Here is a 17,744-nt window from a genome sequence, read left to right as displayed (position 1 = left end):
GGAAAAAAAAAAGTCTCTCAATTTTTCTCTAAAGCTTTTTATTTAAGTAACACTTTCTAGAATCTTAAAAATAGTCATCTTCCCAGTTGAAGAGACGCTATCTTTCTGGCTAGTTCAGAATATGGCTTTCTTTGCCCTCATCCAGATATATCTATCTGCCCTGGAGGCTTACTAACAGGACAGATCATTCTAGCATTATATTCCCTAGGACTCTGTTTTCTGTGCTCATCTTTTCTGCTCAATCAGATGACTAGCTATCTGGAGGAAAGGATCATGCCATGTATTCATGTGTCCTGAACATGGGTGAACACTTGGCAGCAAAAAGTACTCATGAACATATGGGAAAGGATTAACTCAATTAATTTTAAATCTATACCTTCCTTACCCATGGATCAGAAGCACATCTCTGGTGTCTCCTACATTGGCAGGTGGGTTCTTTATCACTAGCGTCACCAGGAAGCCTAATATATATAAGTAGAGAGAGAGAGAGATCCCTTAATGACTCAATTCTGTCATATTGGTCTAAGTGTGGAATAAAAGGAAAAAAAAAGTGAAAATGTTACTTGCTTAGTCACGTTCGATTCTCTGCAACCCCATGGACAGAGGGCAGACTAGCCAGGCTCCTCTGTCCACAGAATTCTCTAGGCAACAATACTGGAGTAGGTAGCCATTCCCGTCCCCAGGGGATCTTTTCAATCCAGGGATTGATCCCGGGTCTCCAGCATTGCAGGCAGATTCTTTAACATCTGAATTAAAAAGTTAGAGTTAGCTCTGGGAAAAAAAAAGATCTGAACCAGTTCTTAAGAAATAATAGCAACAGTACTGGTCGCAAGGGACATGCAAATCAAAACCATAGTGAGACTCCGTCACATACCCACTGCCCGCAAACACCTAATAACCATTTAGGACTATTATGTCCTTCCTTCCACAAAAAAGACTTTCACTAGCTCCATTCTTCATGAAACATATCTAACCTTCTCACAGACTCTCAGCTTTACCTACTTTGATAGTCATGGATGCCAAGAAATAGGTCCTAGTGTAAGAAAAAGAGATGGTTGGACGGCATCACCAATTCAATGAACATGAACTTGGGCAAAATCCAGGAGATGCTGAGGGACAGGGAGTCCTGGCGTGCTGCAGTCCTTGGGGTTTGCAGACAGTTGGACATGACTTGGGGACTGAACAACAATAAATACAAAAAAGAACAGCATGAGCTCAAGAACAAACGGCTCAGAGTTGGAAAGATGGCAGGAATGATGGGGAGCTTTGGAGACCCCAGGGGTATATGCCCTGATGAAGAAGGGGCCACCACTAGCCATCTTCAGTGGATCTTTGCCTTGGTGGAGGCCAAAAAATCTTCTGATGTCTCAAGAATGGGAAATCCAGATCATGTGTCGGGGTGAGAAAGACATCCCCCAGGATTTAAAATCTTTGCTCAAAAAAATTTAAACTGTTAAGATAAAAACAAAGGGGTTCTTTTTATGGCTGAGTAATACTACTGTATATACACACCACAACTTTTTATCCATTCATCTATTGATGGATATCTAGGTTGCTTCCATGTCCTAGCTATTGTAAATAGTGTTGCAATGAATACTGGGGTACATGTATCTCTTTCAATTATGGTTTTCTCAGGGTACATGTCCAGTAGTGGGATTGTTGAGTCATGTGGTATTTCACTTCTAGTAGAGGTAATGGAATGCCATCTGAGCTATCTCAAATCCTAAAAGATGATGCTGTGAAAGTGCTGCACTCAGTATGTCAGCAAGTTTGGAAGACTCAGCAGTGGCCACAGGACTGGAAAAGGTCAGTTTTCATTCCAATCCCAAAGAAAGGCAATGCCAAAGAATGTTCAGACTACCACACAATCGCACTCATTTCAAACACTAGCAAAGTAATGCTCAAAATTCTCAAAGCCAGGCTTCAACAGTATGTAAACAAAGAACTTCCAGATGTTCAAGCTGGATGTCGAAAAGGCAGAGGAACCAGAGATCAAATTGCCAACATCCACTGGATCATGGAAAAAGCAAGAGAGTTCCAGAAAAACATCTACTTCTGCTTTATTGACTATGCCAAGGCCTTTTGACTGTGTGCATCACAACAAACTGTGGAAAATTCTGAAAGATATGGGAATACCAGACCACCTGACCTGCCTCCTGAGAAACCGGTATGCAGGTCGAGAAGCAATAATTAGAACTGGACATGGAACAAAGGACTGCTTCAAAATTTGGAAAGGAGTACGTCAAAGCTGTATATTGTCACCCTGCTTATTTAACTTATACGTTAAGTACATAAGCAAAATGCCCAGTTGGATGAGCACAAGCTGGAATCAAGATTGCTGGGAGAAATATCAAGAGCCTCAGATATGCAGATGACACTACCCTTATGGCAGAAAGCAAAGAGGAACTAAAGAGCCTCTTGATGAAGGTGAAAGATTGAAGAACTGAAGGTGAAAGAGGAGAGTGAAAAAGTTGGTTTAAAACTCAACATTCAGAAAACTAAGATCATGGCATCCAGTCCCATCACTTCCCAGATGGGGAAACAATGGAAACAGTGACAGACTTTATTTTCTTGGGCTCCAAAATCCACTGCAGATGGTGACTGCAGTCATGAAATTAAAAGACACTTGCTCCTTGGAAGAAAAGTTAGGACAAACCTAAACAGCATATTAAAAAGCAGAGACATTACTTTCCCAACAAAGGTCCGCACAGTCAAAGCTATGGTTTTTTCAGTAGTCACGTATAGATGTGAGAGTTGGACCATAAAGAAGGCTAAAGGCCGAAGAACTGATGCTTTTGAACTGTGATACTGGAGAAGACTCTTGAGAGCCCCGTGGACTGTAAGGAGATTAAACCAGTCAATCCTAAAGGAAATCAATCCTGAATATTCATTAGAAGGACTAATGGTGAAGCTGAGGCTCCAATCCTTTGGCCACCTGATGCGAAGAGCTGACTCACTGGAAAAGATCCTGATGCTGGGAAAGATTGAAGGCGGGAGGAGAAGGGGACGACAGAGGATGAGATGGTTGGATGGCATCACTGACTCAATGGACATGAGTTTGAGCAAGCTCTGGGAGACGGTGAAGGACAGGGAAGACTGGCGTGCTGCAGTCCATGAAGTCAACAAAGAGTCAGACACGACTGAGAGACTAAGCAACAGCAACAACGTGGTGGTTCTATTCCTAGTTTTCAGAGCCTGTTATATAGAGTGAAGTAAGTCAGAAAATGAAAAGCATATATTGTATATTAACGCGTATATACATGGAATCTATAAAGACGGTACTGATGGACCTGTTTGCAGGGCAGCGATGAAGACACAGACATGTGGACAGAGGACAGACTTGGGGACACACTGGGGAAGCAGAGAGTGGGATAAATCGAGACCGTAGCACAGCCATCAGCCATCTACAAATTACCGTATTCAAAATACATAGCCAGTGGCAATTTGCTTTTTGATGCAGGGAGCTCAAATCGGGTACTCTGTGACAACCTAGAGGTGTGGTAGGTGGGAGGAAGGTTAAGGGGGAGGGGACATGTGTATACTTATGGCTGATTCATGTTGATGTGTGACAGAAACCAACACAATATAGTAAAGCAATTATCCTCCAATTAAAAAATTTTTTTAAAAAGGGGGTTCCAGCCTCTGCAAACAGGCCATGAGGTAGCACATGTTAACCCCAATGAGCAATGTCAAATTCAGGTCCTCCTAGGAATGTGTTCCATGGAATACAGGACTTACTGTTTGTTTATAAGAACAATTTCTTTTCTTCAGTTAAATCTTAATAGTTTCACTTGAAGTTGAAAATTTACCAAAGACCAAAGAATTACTGTTAAATTTAAATGAACTCATAATATTATTGACAGCTGCCATTTCTTGAAACTCCCAACAACTTTACAAATGGGAACGCTGAGGTCCAGAGGAATAAAAAGACTTGCCAAACTATCCTGCTAAACTCTACTGCCAGTTGGGGAACCAGAAGCATAATCTGAACCCAGGTCTTTCTGCGCTGAAAATCCATCCTCTCCACTTCCAATGGCTACCAGGCCAAGTTCCTTTAAGCAATACAAATAACAAACACAAAGCCCTGAGTACTTCCTGCACATGCTGTGAATGACAGTTATTATTATGAAAGATTAGCTTCCCGTGTCAACCATACTTTAAACATTTTTTTTATTTTAAAAATTTACTTATTTTTATTTTGGCTGTGCTGGGCCTTCATTGTGGTGCAAGGGCTGTGTTGCCCTGTGGCATGTGGGATCTTAGTCCCCTGACCAGGGATCGAACCCACATCTCCTAAATTAGAAGGCAGATTCTTTACCACTGGACCATCAGGGAGGTCCCTCAATCTACAGCATTCCCGATAGCTTTCATCAGTCTCTAAAGAAGCAAAGCCATTGTTTAAACAAGCCCTGAGGACACTGTGCCTAAAATGACCTGCTCCACAGCTGAGTGGAGGCCCCTAGAATGGCTCTGTGGAGTCTTGCCCCACCTCACCCCACCCCCGCCCTGGCTTTGTTACCTTGGGCTCACACACTGTTATCCTAGCAAGTTTTCTGGGTCAGCATGGCCAGGTTCTCACTGGCCTCCAATCCGGGGCTTTTCTGGTGGGCAATGTGGGGTAACAAAAAATGGACTAGACACAAAACCAGATGACATGGGTTCCACTGAGCTAAATGATGCTGGGCATGTGACTTAACCACTCTTGTGTCCCCAATATTCTTATCTGCAAAATGGGTATAATAGCCTGCAGTCTGTAGGGTGACTGTAAGGACTGAATTACCTGCAGAAAAAAATTGTCCAAGACTGCCGGGCAGGAGTAAACACTCACCATTCACCCGATCTTTCAATGCTCAAGACTCAGCAGGGTGCACAGGCTGATCCTCATCTATTCCAGTGCTTTTCTCCCTCTCTTATCTCCACCACCTTGCTCCACAAAGCCCCTTTGACCACCGTCCCTGTACCCATCTGCCAGATGTGAAAGAACCCTGCCTACCTTTCACCACATCAAGGTTCGGTGTTCAGTTTCACAGTCAGAAGAATCATGATGGTCTTTTCTGGAAAGTATCACTCATCTTCATGAAACACGGAGATCCTGACCTTTCTCTGCTGCCACCCCCTTATTTAAGGGTAGATGTTTGCAAAGGATACAATCCATCAATTCAATCCACTGTCGAATATTTCTATTCCCTCTTACTCACAGACTGGAAACATTCTACATTCAATTACATGAATCTGAAATGTGCACAGAGTCAGAGACAGGGCTGCCAAGTACGGGGACCAGCCCCGGCCCGGGCCACCTTCTCTGGTGCCAGAGCAGACATCAACAATCAATCACTGGTGCCAGAGCAGACATCAACAATCAATCACACTGTGTGGTTCCCAGCTCATCCCAGACAAGGCTCCCAAACCCCTCTCCCAGCTCTCCAAGCAGCCACCATCCATCGGATAGGGCTGCCATTTGGGATGAAACCTACTTGCCAAGTTTAGGAAGCCTTAAATTAGATGAGGACTCTAAAATCACATACCATGTACAGCAAAGGACAGTGCCCATTTGCATCACAGTAAGCACTTCGTAGGCTGTGAATAAACATGGCTTAATGACTCGCACACAGCCTGCTATGTCCCTATATGGTGCTCACACATTACAGAAGAACTCTAATTAAGTGATTTGCTTGGGGAATGACCTCAAATAATAATGCTCTTAATTTAAATTTCAGTCAAAAACTGAACTTAAATTTACTAAAAGCTCTCTAAAAATTATACCAGCGTGTACCCTTGGTTTAGAAGTATTATGTACTGAACACAATATTTTTATGATTAAAGATCTTGTACGATTCAGGGTTATAATTTTTCATGTTTTTATTACTGCTGTTATTACTACTGCTGCTCTCCTATCTCCACGATGATGATACAATGAAAATAATAGACAACAGGCATTGAATACTTTCTGTGTACCTGGCACTCTATATGGAATACTTCATTGAAGAAATCTTTGATGCTCACAGCAATCCTATACAGAAGGTACCACTCCAGTCCCATTTTTACAAATGAAGAGGCTGAGACTCCTTGCCCAATGCCACATCCCTCACCAATGGCAGACTAGGATTTGGACCAAGCCCCGCCTTAACCATGAGGCTATACCAAGGTAGCCAATGTGCTTGCACTGGTGCTATCTACCCAGGGGTAAATAATCCAAAGACGAGGCAGAAGTAGGCTCTTGAGTTGAATGTAAACTGACTCCAAAATTAAATAAATCAGCAGATATTCAATGCAAAGATCTACTTTGGCAAACATATTCTTTTGTCATAAAGGGATAGTGCAACCCAAACCTCCTGTCAAGGGGGGAATCCAGGCTTATGGAAATGGCCAATTCTTAGGCAAAGGATCTGTCCTAAGGAACATGATTACTAAAGCAGAGAAGCTGGAAGCATCAATCCACTTGGGAATGTCATGAATGGAGACATACTCCCATTCCTCGGGCAACCCACAGAAGGAAAACAAACTGACTCAAAAGTTATGTTGGTTGCGTTGCTTTGAGGGTTTTTGTTTTGCTTTGTTGTCTTGTTTTCCATTTGAACGTGTTCTATTTGAAATCAGACGGTATTCATAAACCGATTTAAATCAGATATAGCTACAAATTGTTCCCCAACTTAACATGCACAACAGGTGGTGTATTTTTTTACTTTACTTTTTTCTCTTTTAATTGAAATATAGTTGATTTACAATGTTGCGTTAGTTTCAGATGTAAAGCAAAGTGATTCAGTTACACATACATACATATATCTCTATTCTTTTTCAGACTCTCTTCCCTTATAGGTTATCACAAGACACTGATACAGCTCCCTGTGCTATAAGGGAGCTATACAAGCTATACACAGTGCTATGCAAGCAACCTTGTTGGTTGCTGTGTTTTTAATACTAGATCGGTGTGCAGCAACAGCTACTGACTTTAACTCCATGCATTTCCATTTACTAAACACCACTGAACTGACCTGTCAGGCAAGTCACCTCTCACGCTTAGCCTTCCACTCCCAAAGGCACCAGAGCCAAGGTGATAACAAGCCATCTCCAGATATGGGCTACTCATGACCACTGCTGCTGCTGCTGCTGCTAAGTCGCTTTAGTCATGTCCAACTCTGTGCAACCCCAGAGACGGCAGCCCTCCAGGCTCCCCGTCCCTGGGATTCCCCAGGCAAGAACGCTGGAGTGGGTTGCCATGTCCTTCTCCAATGCATGAAAGTGAAAAGTGAAAGTGAAGTCGCTCAGTTGTGTCCGACTCCTAGCAACCCCCTGGACTACTACTAGGAAGTGGAAAATGCATCCTGAAGCAGTAGAACTCTCTGCCCATAGTCAGAGCCAAGCTCCATTTCCGGTTTCAAGAGCCAGGCTGTAATGCTGGCATGGAGCCCACAAAGGTCCCACAACAAGGCAGACACACCCCGACGTACACCACTCCTATCCTTCCACTGTCAGGGGTCAGTTCCAGGAAACTCCCTTTGGGGTTTTGCCAGTTACAAAGGAGTCAGGTCCTCTCAGGAATAAATAAGTTGTCAAAGCTAACACAAGGGATCAGATGTAGGAGACCAATCAAACTGCTCCAGCACCTCCCAGGGGCCATACCAGCCTAAAGGGCCCTGGGGTTATAGGTGGGGGGCCCCCTCTGCCAGCATCTAGTTCAGCTGTCAGTTTACAGCAAAGCTGTCATGAGTCTGGAACGGAAACATTCAATGAAGTACTTTTCCTGGGTTGATTTCTCTTTTAGCATTTGCGGGTAAAAAAAAAAAATCAAACGTAAAAGAAATAACAGCACTAACTTTAAATTGCTATAGTCTTGGGACTTCTCTGAGGGTCCAGTGGTTAAGACTGTGTTTCCACTGTAGGGGTAGTGGGTTTGACACCCCTCCCCCAGTTGGGGAACTAATATCCCACGTGCTGCATAGCCAAAAAAAAGAAAATATTTGCCACAATCCCGGTCCTGAGGGACTAGCCTGTACTGGCAGGAAAACCCAGATAAGCCTCTGAAGAGGACAGAAGGGAAACCAGTGCTTTAACCTAGCCTCTTAGCTGCAGCAGGTGTCAATTTCCAATCTCCGACTCCCCCAACCCTTGCCCCCACCCCAGCCATCCCAACCACCAATCAGAAACTTGGCAATGGTAAGAACTGATCCCTATTGGTTTAAAAACACCAAACAGAAGAGTTCAATGACTTTGTTACAAGAGGACCCCAAAAGCCAAATGTACATCATCAGAAGCAGAGGATTTCCCTCACAGGTTAACAAGCATTCACCATTTTACAGAAAGAATAAATTTTCAATAAATTTCTAATTTGGAAAGCTAAGCTCCTTCCCTGCAAAATGGATAAACAAAATAATATAAAGTTGACCACAGAAAAATAACGAACACAGGAATGTGATTTAAATGATAACTTAAGTTTCTGGCTAACGCTGCAGCTAAACTAACACCTATTAAAGCAGTCTGTACTGAAAAACAGATGAAACCTAAAAGGGTCTCCTTCTGAGTTTAGAGTTTGGGGGACAAATTTTTAAAAAATTAACATTTGGCAGCTAAACTAATAATTTCTTGATCCCATTTTTTTCCAAATCCACATTTCAAAAAAGTGTTTCAAACTTTCACATATAATCATTAAATCATAATAAAGTTTTATGTTAAAAGGGGCACAGTGGATAGGAATTAGAAACCCACCCACCTCAATGAAGAGTAGCTCCCGCTTACTGCAACTAAAGAGAGCTGTGCAAAAGCAACAAAGACCCAGTGCAGCAAAAAATAATTTTTTTCTTAAAATGACACATTCACTAAGAATCTTGTTGTTCAGTCACTCAGTTATGTCTGGCTCTTTGCGACCCCATGGATTGCAGCATGCCAGGCTTCCCTGTCCTTCACTATCTCCCAAAGCTTGTTCACACTCATGTCCATTGACTTGATGATGCCATCCAACCATCTCATCCTCTGTCAAACCCTTCTCTTTCTGCCATCAGTCTTTCCCAGCATCAGGGTCTTTTCCAATGAGACAGCTTTTTACATCAAGTGGCCAAAACACTGGAACTTATACTTCAGCATCACTCCTTCCAATGAACATATTCAGGGTTGATTTCCTTTAGGATTGAGTGGTTTCAGCTCCTTGCTGTTCAAAGGACTCTCAAGACCCTTCTCTAGCACCACAGTTCAAATGCATTAATTCTTCGGTACTCAGCCTTCTTTATGGTCCAACTCACATCTGTATATGACTGCTGGAAAAACCATAGCTTTGACTATACAGACCTTTGTTGGCAAAGTGACATCTCTGCTTTTTAATATGCTCTCTAGGTTTGTCACAGCTAATCTAGATTTTTTCTACTCTGTTACCCATTTATAACTTTACTGACAAAAAAAAGCATGCAATTCATTTCGCAACTTTTTAAACATGAAAAAAAATCTGAGGAAGAAATGTTCTTTAGTGGTAGTATCTCACTGCTTCCTGCAGAACTGTTGGGGTTAGTTTCACAACAGTTATTCTCTGCTGCTGCTGCTAAGTCTCTTCAGACATGTCTGACTCTGCGACCCCATAGACGGCAGCCCACCAGGCTCCTCCGTCCCTGGGATTCTCCAGGCAAGAACATTGGAGTGGGTTGCCATTTCCTTCTCTGAAGAATGAAAGTGAAAAGTGAAAGTGAAGTCGCTCAGTCGTGTCCAACTCTTCGTGACCCCATGGACTGCAGCCTACCAGGCTCCTCCATCCATGGGATTTTCCAGGCAAGAGTACTGCAGTGGGTTGTCACTGCCTTCTTCATTATTCTCTGGTTTTGATCAAAAAATTGAAAAACACAGAAAAAAGCAAGACAACTAGACTTACATTCCTTCGATGTGGAAACCACCTCATACTTTTATAAACAGCTGTCAAAATTTAGTTTCCTCAAATAGAAATGGAATATTTATTTAAAGTGTCCTAATGCAAACAGATTTTTAAAAGTCCCTAATTTCGTAAAGAGGTCCATGCCCTGCATTATATTTATAAATTTAAAATATCACAGAACGGAAAAAAGATGTCAAATTTGGGAAAAATTAGAATGAACTAGAAAAACTGAGGTCAGGTCTTCACTTGGGATGATGAAGAATCTCCCTCGCTAGTGATGGGCCTTAGTGTATACAATGACTAAAATTTCATACCCTGATGCTGACTTTAGGATTCAGGAAATTTGTCCGTAGTCTTTCCAATTAAAGGCTGGAAGTGCCATCAATTAGTACTTCTAGTTCAACCCTCAACTTGCATGCTGTTATGGGAACTGGATTGTGTCCCCCCACCAAAAGATGCTGAAGTCCTAGCCCATAGTACCTGTGATGTGACCTTATTTGGAAATAGGACCTCTGCAAATGATCAAGTCAAAATTAGGTAAAAGGGTAGGCTGAAGTTCAATATAAAAAGAGGAAAGGTAGACAAAGACATACACACAAGGGGAATGCCATGCGGACATGAAGACAGATATAAGGGATAATCTACACACCAAAGAACACCAAAGACTTCCAGCAAACCGTCAGAAGGTAGGCGAGAACCATGGCGCAGTCTCCTTCACAGCCCTTGGAAGGAAGCAATCAGACCAACACCCTGATCTTGACTTTCAGGTTCCAGCACTTTGAGACAAATGTCTGTTGCCTAAGCCCCACAGTTTTGGTACTTTGGTAATGGCAGCCATAGAAAAACAACACACAAGTCTTCCCAGCCTGACATTCTCTTTCAACTTTGTCCCCGTGTTAGTCTGTTAGTCGCTCAGTCACGCCCGACTCTTTGCAACCCCACGGACTGCAGCCCACCAGGCTCCTCTGTCCATGGGATTTTCCAGGCAAGGATACTGGAGTGGGTTACCATTTCCTTCTCCAGGGGATCTTCCTCACTCAGGGATCAAACCCAGGTTTCCTGCACTGCAGGTAGATTCTTTACCATCTGAGCTATGAGGGAAGCCTTATTCTTTTATTTTCTGATATTCTTATATGCTCCCACCAATTCCCTAAAGTCATTCCACACTTCCTGCCACCAACAGCCTTCAGCAGTATTTCTTGTTGGGTACCACTGGCATTTTGCATGGAGCAGCTCTTTTGGGCGACTGTCCAGGACACTGCAGGATGTCGAGCATCCCTGGCACTTCCATTCCATCAAGGACATGACAGTGCCCACAGTGCAGAAACTCGGCTCCAGAAGCTTTAGAGCCACCTGCCAGCCAGACTCTGACTCAAGGTCTCACCATCAACTGCAAATGATCTCAATCAGGTCAGTTACCTTCAGCCTCTCCACTTGTAAGATGGCAATCAACCCTGCCATGTGGCTCAGGATTGAATTAAAGATCCTAGCAAGTCCAGGCTTACCCTCACCAGCTTTTTCTGGGATTAGAGTCACTTAAGAATTAATGCTCAGTCTGTTTTACATGGTCACACCCTGACTTACATTGGAATTCCTTTAGAAGGTTGCCTTACACAAATAAAGCTTCACGATAAATTCTGTGGAGACGGAACAGATCTCTGCATGTTTCAAATAGTTATAAATCAGGCAAAATAAAACGCCTTTCTAAGCTCAAAAGAGCAAGACAACTCTGAGCACAGTTCCGTTTCCTCTCCACTCCCAACCTCACTTGAAAACAGCGTTGCAGCTGTGGGCAAAGGACCACGTCTTCCAACTCTGCTTCCCATTTCTCTGTATCTTTTCCTCCCAGTGACTGTCCCCTCCAACATCCAGCGATATACTACTGCTGTCTGGCTCATTTCACCTTGTCCCATGGAAACGTCACCCAGGTCAGCATCAGCTCTGTATTCTCTTTGGTGAAATGGTTTACAGTCCAAGTCTGAGCTGTGGGGCTTCAGCACTGATTTATGCCATGAAGGCAGTCTGTGTCTGTTCTCCTGACCATGGTATATACCCAGTACATAATAGCACCTCACAGAGTCTAGTTGTTGTTCAGTCGCTCAGTCATGTCTGACTCTGAGACCCCATGGACTGCAGCACGCCAGGCTTTCCTGTCCTTCACCATCTCCCAGAGTTTGCTCAAACTCATGTCCATCGAGTTGGTCATGCCATCCAACCATCTCATCCTCTGTCGTCCCCTTCTCCTCCTGCCTTCAATCTTTCCCAGCATCAGGGTCTTTTCCAATGAGTTGGCTCTTTGCATCAGGTGGCCAAAGTATTGGAGCTTCAGCATCAGTCCTTCCAATGACTATTCAGGGTTGATTTCCTTTAAAACTGACTGATTTGATCTCCTTGCAGTCCAAGGGACTCTCAAGAGTCTTTTCCAACACCACAGTTGGAAAGCATCAATTCTTTAGCACTCAGCCTTCTGCATGGTACAACTCTCACATCCATACATGACTACTGGAAAAACTATACAGACCTTTGTCAGACAGAGCCTGGTACTCAGTTGGTTTTCGGTGATTAATTAATGTATGAATGAGTCCATCAAGGCACAAATACATGCGGGGCCAAATGAACACAGGAATGAACACATTCAGGAGTCAGGTGACCGGGACTCCATTTAATCCTCAGCTCAGCACTGACTGACATAAATGACCTCAGAACAGGTCACTTATTCTCTCAGCCATATTTCCTTCTCTGTGACATGAGGCGGTTGGACTTCACGAGAAAATCTCTCTCGGTATTCTGCCAGCCCCAACACTGGAGCCCAAGGACTTTAACAAAGAGTGAAAAGCTTTCCTTCCTTTTGGAGAAATTTCAGTCAAGACAGGCAGGAAGGTAAAGAATCTTCTGAAATCACATCCCAGTGGTCCCTCCCCATCAGACCACACCTTCCTCCCTAGGGACAAAGGTCCAGACAGCACATCAGCTGCAGATTTTGAAGACATTTCTGAGACGCTAAGCACTCTGGACGTTGTCATCATGGGCTTCCCTGGTGGCTTAGGCATAAAGAATCTGCCTGCAATGCACCCAGGTTCAATCCCAGGGTAGGAAGACCCCCTGGAGAAAGGAATGGCTACCCACTCCAGTATTCTTGCCTGGAGAATCCCATGGACAGAGGAGGCTGGTGGGCCACAGTCCTTGCGGTCACAGAGTCAGACACGATTGAGCAGCTAACACTTCACGGACTCAGAGTCTGCCGTGTCCTCAAGAGAGGTCCACAGGGAACCCTGCAGCCTGCCCCCTCCCATCTAAGGCGCCCACCTTCCAGCCTGAACAAGGTGGGCTTGGGCACTCTCCCCTCGTTTCCAAATCCAACTCAGTCCCTCTCTCCGCCATCTGCCTGAGGCTCCCACATGCATATTTTATGACTTCTGGCACATCTCCTCTTTATCTGACATCCTGCAACGCATCCCTCTGCCGCCTATATTATTTCTATCTCTGTTAAGAATGTTCCCGAAAGAGGCAAGTGTCCTTGGGTTGTACTTTATTACTGGTGGTTTCACCTTTCCTATCTTATCTCCCGGCGTGATCCCCACCTGAATTCTTTGAGGACACAGAAACCACACCCTCTGCTCTCCTCCAATTCCCACAAGAATTGCCTTGCCCAGGCAGTTCTTGTCCTTACAGAGCTGGGCAAGCAGCAGACACTTAGATGAATGAATAAAATGCTTGCTGAATGAATAAAATAATGACTATGAAATAACGGGCTGATTTCAATGTTTTTCAAATGAAGACACATGTATATGTATGGCTGAGTCCCTTTGCCATCCACCTGAAACTATCACAGCACTGTTAACTGTCTATACTCCAATACAAATTAGAGTTTTTTAAAAAGTCATGTTAATAATACATTTCCTGGATAAAGTTACCAAGATCACCCCTGCTGGGTATACAACCAAAATAAATCAAGACGTCTTAAAACAGCACTTCTATGACTACAGTATTTTCTTAGGACTGAAATAAAATGCCCTTCGCTATGAGATGAATGACAGCTGGATAAGAAATCTTATTTTCAGGTAGCCACAGCATAATAATGTGGCATTGCTTTTATTTCTTATAAAAGCAGATTTTACATAGAGCTGAGGAAGAGAAAAGGGCAATCACCTTTTGGTGTTAATTATTACAATTACCACTGTTAGGTGTTGAAGCTGGAGAGTTCAGGGAAATCAGAACAAGATATGAGGGTTTTCCCTAAACAGTTTATTTAAATCTATTGTGGATTGGGGCAGAGCATCTTTTTTGAAATTTCTGGGACTTACTTAGCCAAGTCTACTTCCAGTCACATTACTTCCGTGTGGTTTAACCAACTTCAGCTAAAACCAAACTGACTTAGGAATATTCTTTCTCCCTTGCACTTGCTGGTCATTGTTGGCCACTGGATAAAACAGAGCCAATGGTCAGTACAACACTGCTGGAGGGAAAACCCTGCTATGCCCTCACAGTTCAATACAACATAATGCCATAAGCTAGAGGGAGCCTCTACTGCTCAGTAGCTGACCTAAACAACTTCATTATCTCTTAGAAATCACTATTCTTGCATACAAGCAGAAACTTATCATTACCAAAAGTATCAATGATATATTAATTACAGAAAAACTGTGCAGGGATACAGGAGATATTACAAGTGGAGAGATTCAGTGACTGAGGATTGTCTGAGACCCAAAAAGATCAGGTACATTAAAATAGATAATTAGTGTTCATGGGCTGTACATATGGTACATGATAACAGAGTATGTCTTCCAGCTCAAACCTTATCTTGTTAGAACACAAACTGGGTGGGGCAGGGAGGGAATCCCAGTAAAACACCAAAGGGAAAAAAAATTCACTTTGATACTAGCATGTATATTGTCAATGTGAAAGAAGCTGTTACGAGGATTTATCTGCATTTATCCAACTAATTAAGCCAAAGTACTTTAAAGCTAGAGTGGAATGCTGACTTTTTTCATCACAACTCTTCATTCTATCAATGAAACTTAGGCAGAGATGAGGTACTTCAACCAAGCTCATTCCGCTCATCAGAGCCTGCCTGGGTTCTCTCAGGTCTAGCTTCATGTGCAAAACACCCATCATTAAATTTAAAAATTAAAAAGGCACATAGCAGACAGGCAATAATATTTGTTAATGGAAATAAGTAAACAGAGATGCAGGGTTCCAGAACTCTCTTGATATACTACCTACTGAAGGATAAGCCACCTGATGACCTCAGAATTTTGACTCTGACTTGTCCAACATAGATAACATAGGTTCCTTAATATCAATACTATAAAGCATCCCTTCCCAGTCAATGAAATACTATTGCAATAATTATGGAAGTTGACAGTGAAACCAAAAGCTTTGTAGAACTTATGAAGGAGTGACTGTGAAAAAAATCTATCCACAAGCTCTATGGGTTCCCAAACACATGAAGTGTAGCTTCGGTGGAGCGGTGGAGGGATCTATAAAAGGCAGGTATGACTAAGCAGCCCCAGAGAGCAAGCAACACTAAAGCTATCAGGAGTCTGGGGACCAGGAACATCCCTGCATATAAAGATAAACTGGAGTTTCCCACCTCCTGTTACTAATACAAAAGGGGGCCTTTTTTCTACCACAAGTTAATTCTTTTTAAAATAAAAAACTTCAGAGTTATGTTGCAAACGACATTTCTTCGATTCTCCATCGAACCTGCCTTCTGAAACCAATTTGGGGAAAACCTAGTTGAGTCTCCGGGCAGGCAACCAACTGGCCGGACTAAATTTGAAACAATCAATACCATAGGTTTTGATGTATTTAACTCTATATCTCACTAGAGAGCCCCTGAAATCTACAGTTTAAATCAGCTAAAGGTAACCAAATCTTAATAATCATGTAAAACATACTGCTACATGTCTTACTCAGTGAGCTATTATTACTGAATTTTTCCTTAAAGTCTGACATCTAGCTATGTAACTTCTCCCTAAAAAAAAAATAAATTCGAGAACATCGGACCAAACAAAATAGCTTAAAATAATTAAAGAGACCACAATTTACATACCCCCAAGATGAAATTGAGCACATAGAGGAAGATGAACCAAACACACCATATTTACATATAGATGTAAACATATTTATAGCACCTTAGGCAAAAAAGAAAAAAACAAAAAACCCTAGCACAACAGGACAAACCTGGTTTACGAATCTCTCTGCGCAGGTATAAAACTGAAGTAACGTGCTTGGCGGCGGGGCACAGAGGGTGGAGAACAAGTTCCACTTAAACTTGTTCCATTCAGGAGCTAGGTGAGCAAACCAAGCAGCTTAACAAGTTCCTGTACCAAATGGAACCGGGCTGAATGTCCCAAATCGGTCAAGCTCATCAAGGAAAGTGGGACCCCCCGCCCCCCGACCGAAGCTCTCTGACTACCCCTCTCCAAATCCCCGAGCCTCGCAACTAGAGCCGGGGGCTTCCCGCCGAATCAATTTTCCGGTCTCCCTCTCGGACCGTGCAGGGTGGACATGTAGGGTGAGTGCGGGGTCCCCCCCTCAACACACACACACCCTGGCTCCCCGCCCCGTTCATTGTCGTCCGAGGGAGATGGATCACCTGCCGGGCGCTGGCTCCCGCCGCCCGCCGCGCCGAGACGCACAGGGGCGAGCGCCGCCCGCGCCCCGCGGGACTCGCGCCCCCTTTCCCCGCGGGACCCGACCCCGGCCCGCGGCCGGTCCCCTGCTTGCTTACCGCCACGAAGCCCGAGGAGGAGGCGAGGAACACGCGGATGACCATCCTCTCGCCGGGTCGGGACGGACCTTCTGCGCCCCCCGCGGGCTCCGGGCTGGCGGGGACGCGGAGGCACAACTCGGCTGGGAGTCGCCGCCGCCGCCGCTGCTGCCCGGGACAGCGCTCGCGTCTGGGGGGCAGTCGGCAAGGACCCGGAGTCCGCCCGGCCGCCCGGTCTGCGGATAAAAGCTCGGCGCTGCCCGACCGCCGGCCGAGGTAGGGAGGCGGGGCCGGGCCGGGGAGGGAGCCGGCTGCGGGGCGTGATGGGAGTTGTAGTCCGGGCCGCTCCCGGAGTGGCCGCCGCCGGGCTCCTTCCCGCCGCCTCGTCCCTGAGACTGCGTCCTGGGCGCGCGCAGGTGCCGCGAGGGCCACCCGAGGCCGCGGGGAGACGCTATGCCGGGGTGGCGAGGATCCTGGCGAGACGAGGCCGGGGAGAAAAGAAAGCTAGGCGAGGATAGCTTGGTTCGGTGTCCGAGCTGGGATTCTGTGTGTAGTGGTTTACTGTTTTGAAGCATTCCCCACACCCAGAAACGTCAACAGACAACAGTGATGCCTCGGAGACCCACCGTCTCCGGTTGACTCGAGGGGTGGGCTGGGCGGCTGGGAGGTGGCCGCGGTGGGAACGGGGTCGGGGGGCGCGGTGGGGCTGTGCGCTCCTGTTTTCCCAGCGGCTCAGCAGATTGCAGAAGGGTGATTCTTGGGGAATAAATACGAGGTTTTTTTTTTTTTTTTTTCGGTAGACGCTGAAAATTAGAAACCCAGGTGAGAGCACAACCGATATTTTATTTTTATAGAGAAACTGTAATAATTGTTGTAGGAAAAAAAAAAAATTCCTAAACGAAATTAGAATTCTACTAATCAACATCGAGAATCAGGACCCCGCCCGCTCCACCCCGATTCCCTACACAATGGCTTCGGCTCTGTGCATCTAATATTTGCAGATTTGAGCCAAATCTGTGCTGTTTTCAGATCTGCTGCACATTCCGGCACAGTCTCCCAGGAGGATGCTGTTACAATAAAAAAGCTTTTAGGTAGTTTCTAACAGTTTAGGAATAGTTCTTCAGCAAGTGTTTTCTGTTTCGCAAAAGCGCAAGCCTCTCACAGTTCCTGTAGAATGAA

General features: G+C 44.5%; 1 protein-coding gene across 1 annotated transcript in view; it reads right to left on the bottom strand.

The window, feature by feature from the left end:
* SH3BGRL2 (SH3 domain binding glutamate rich protein like 2) overlaps positions 1-17,104 on the bottom strand; it is a 72,161-nt gene extending 55,057 nt beyond the window's left edge. Inside the window, exon 1 of the mRNA XM_027550992.1 lies at positions 16,587-17,104. Within this exon, the coding sequence (XP_027406793.1) occupies positions 16,587-16,631 (45 nt within the window). The 5' untranslated portion in view covers positions 16,632-17,104. The remainder of the gene's footprint in view (positions 1-16,586) is intronic.
* Between the last annotated feature and the right edge of the window lie 640 nt (positions 17,105-17,744).

The sequence above is a fragment of the Bos indicus x Bos taurus genome, chromosome 9, assembly GCF_003369695.1.
Source record: "Bos indicus x Bos taurus breed Angus x Brahman F1 hybrid chromosome 9, Bos_hybrid_MaternalHap_v2.0, whole genome shotgun sequence".
Classification (NCBI taxonomy): Eukaryota; Metazoa; Chordata; class Mammalia; order Artiodactyla; family Bovidae; genus Bos; species Bos indicus x Bos taurus.
Note: the sequence above shows the minus strand (reverse complement) of the source record. Positions and strands in the feature narration are given on the sequence as shown.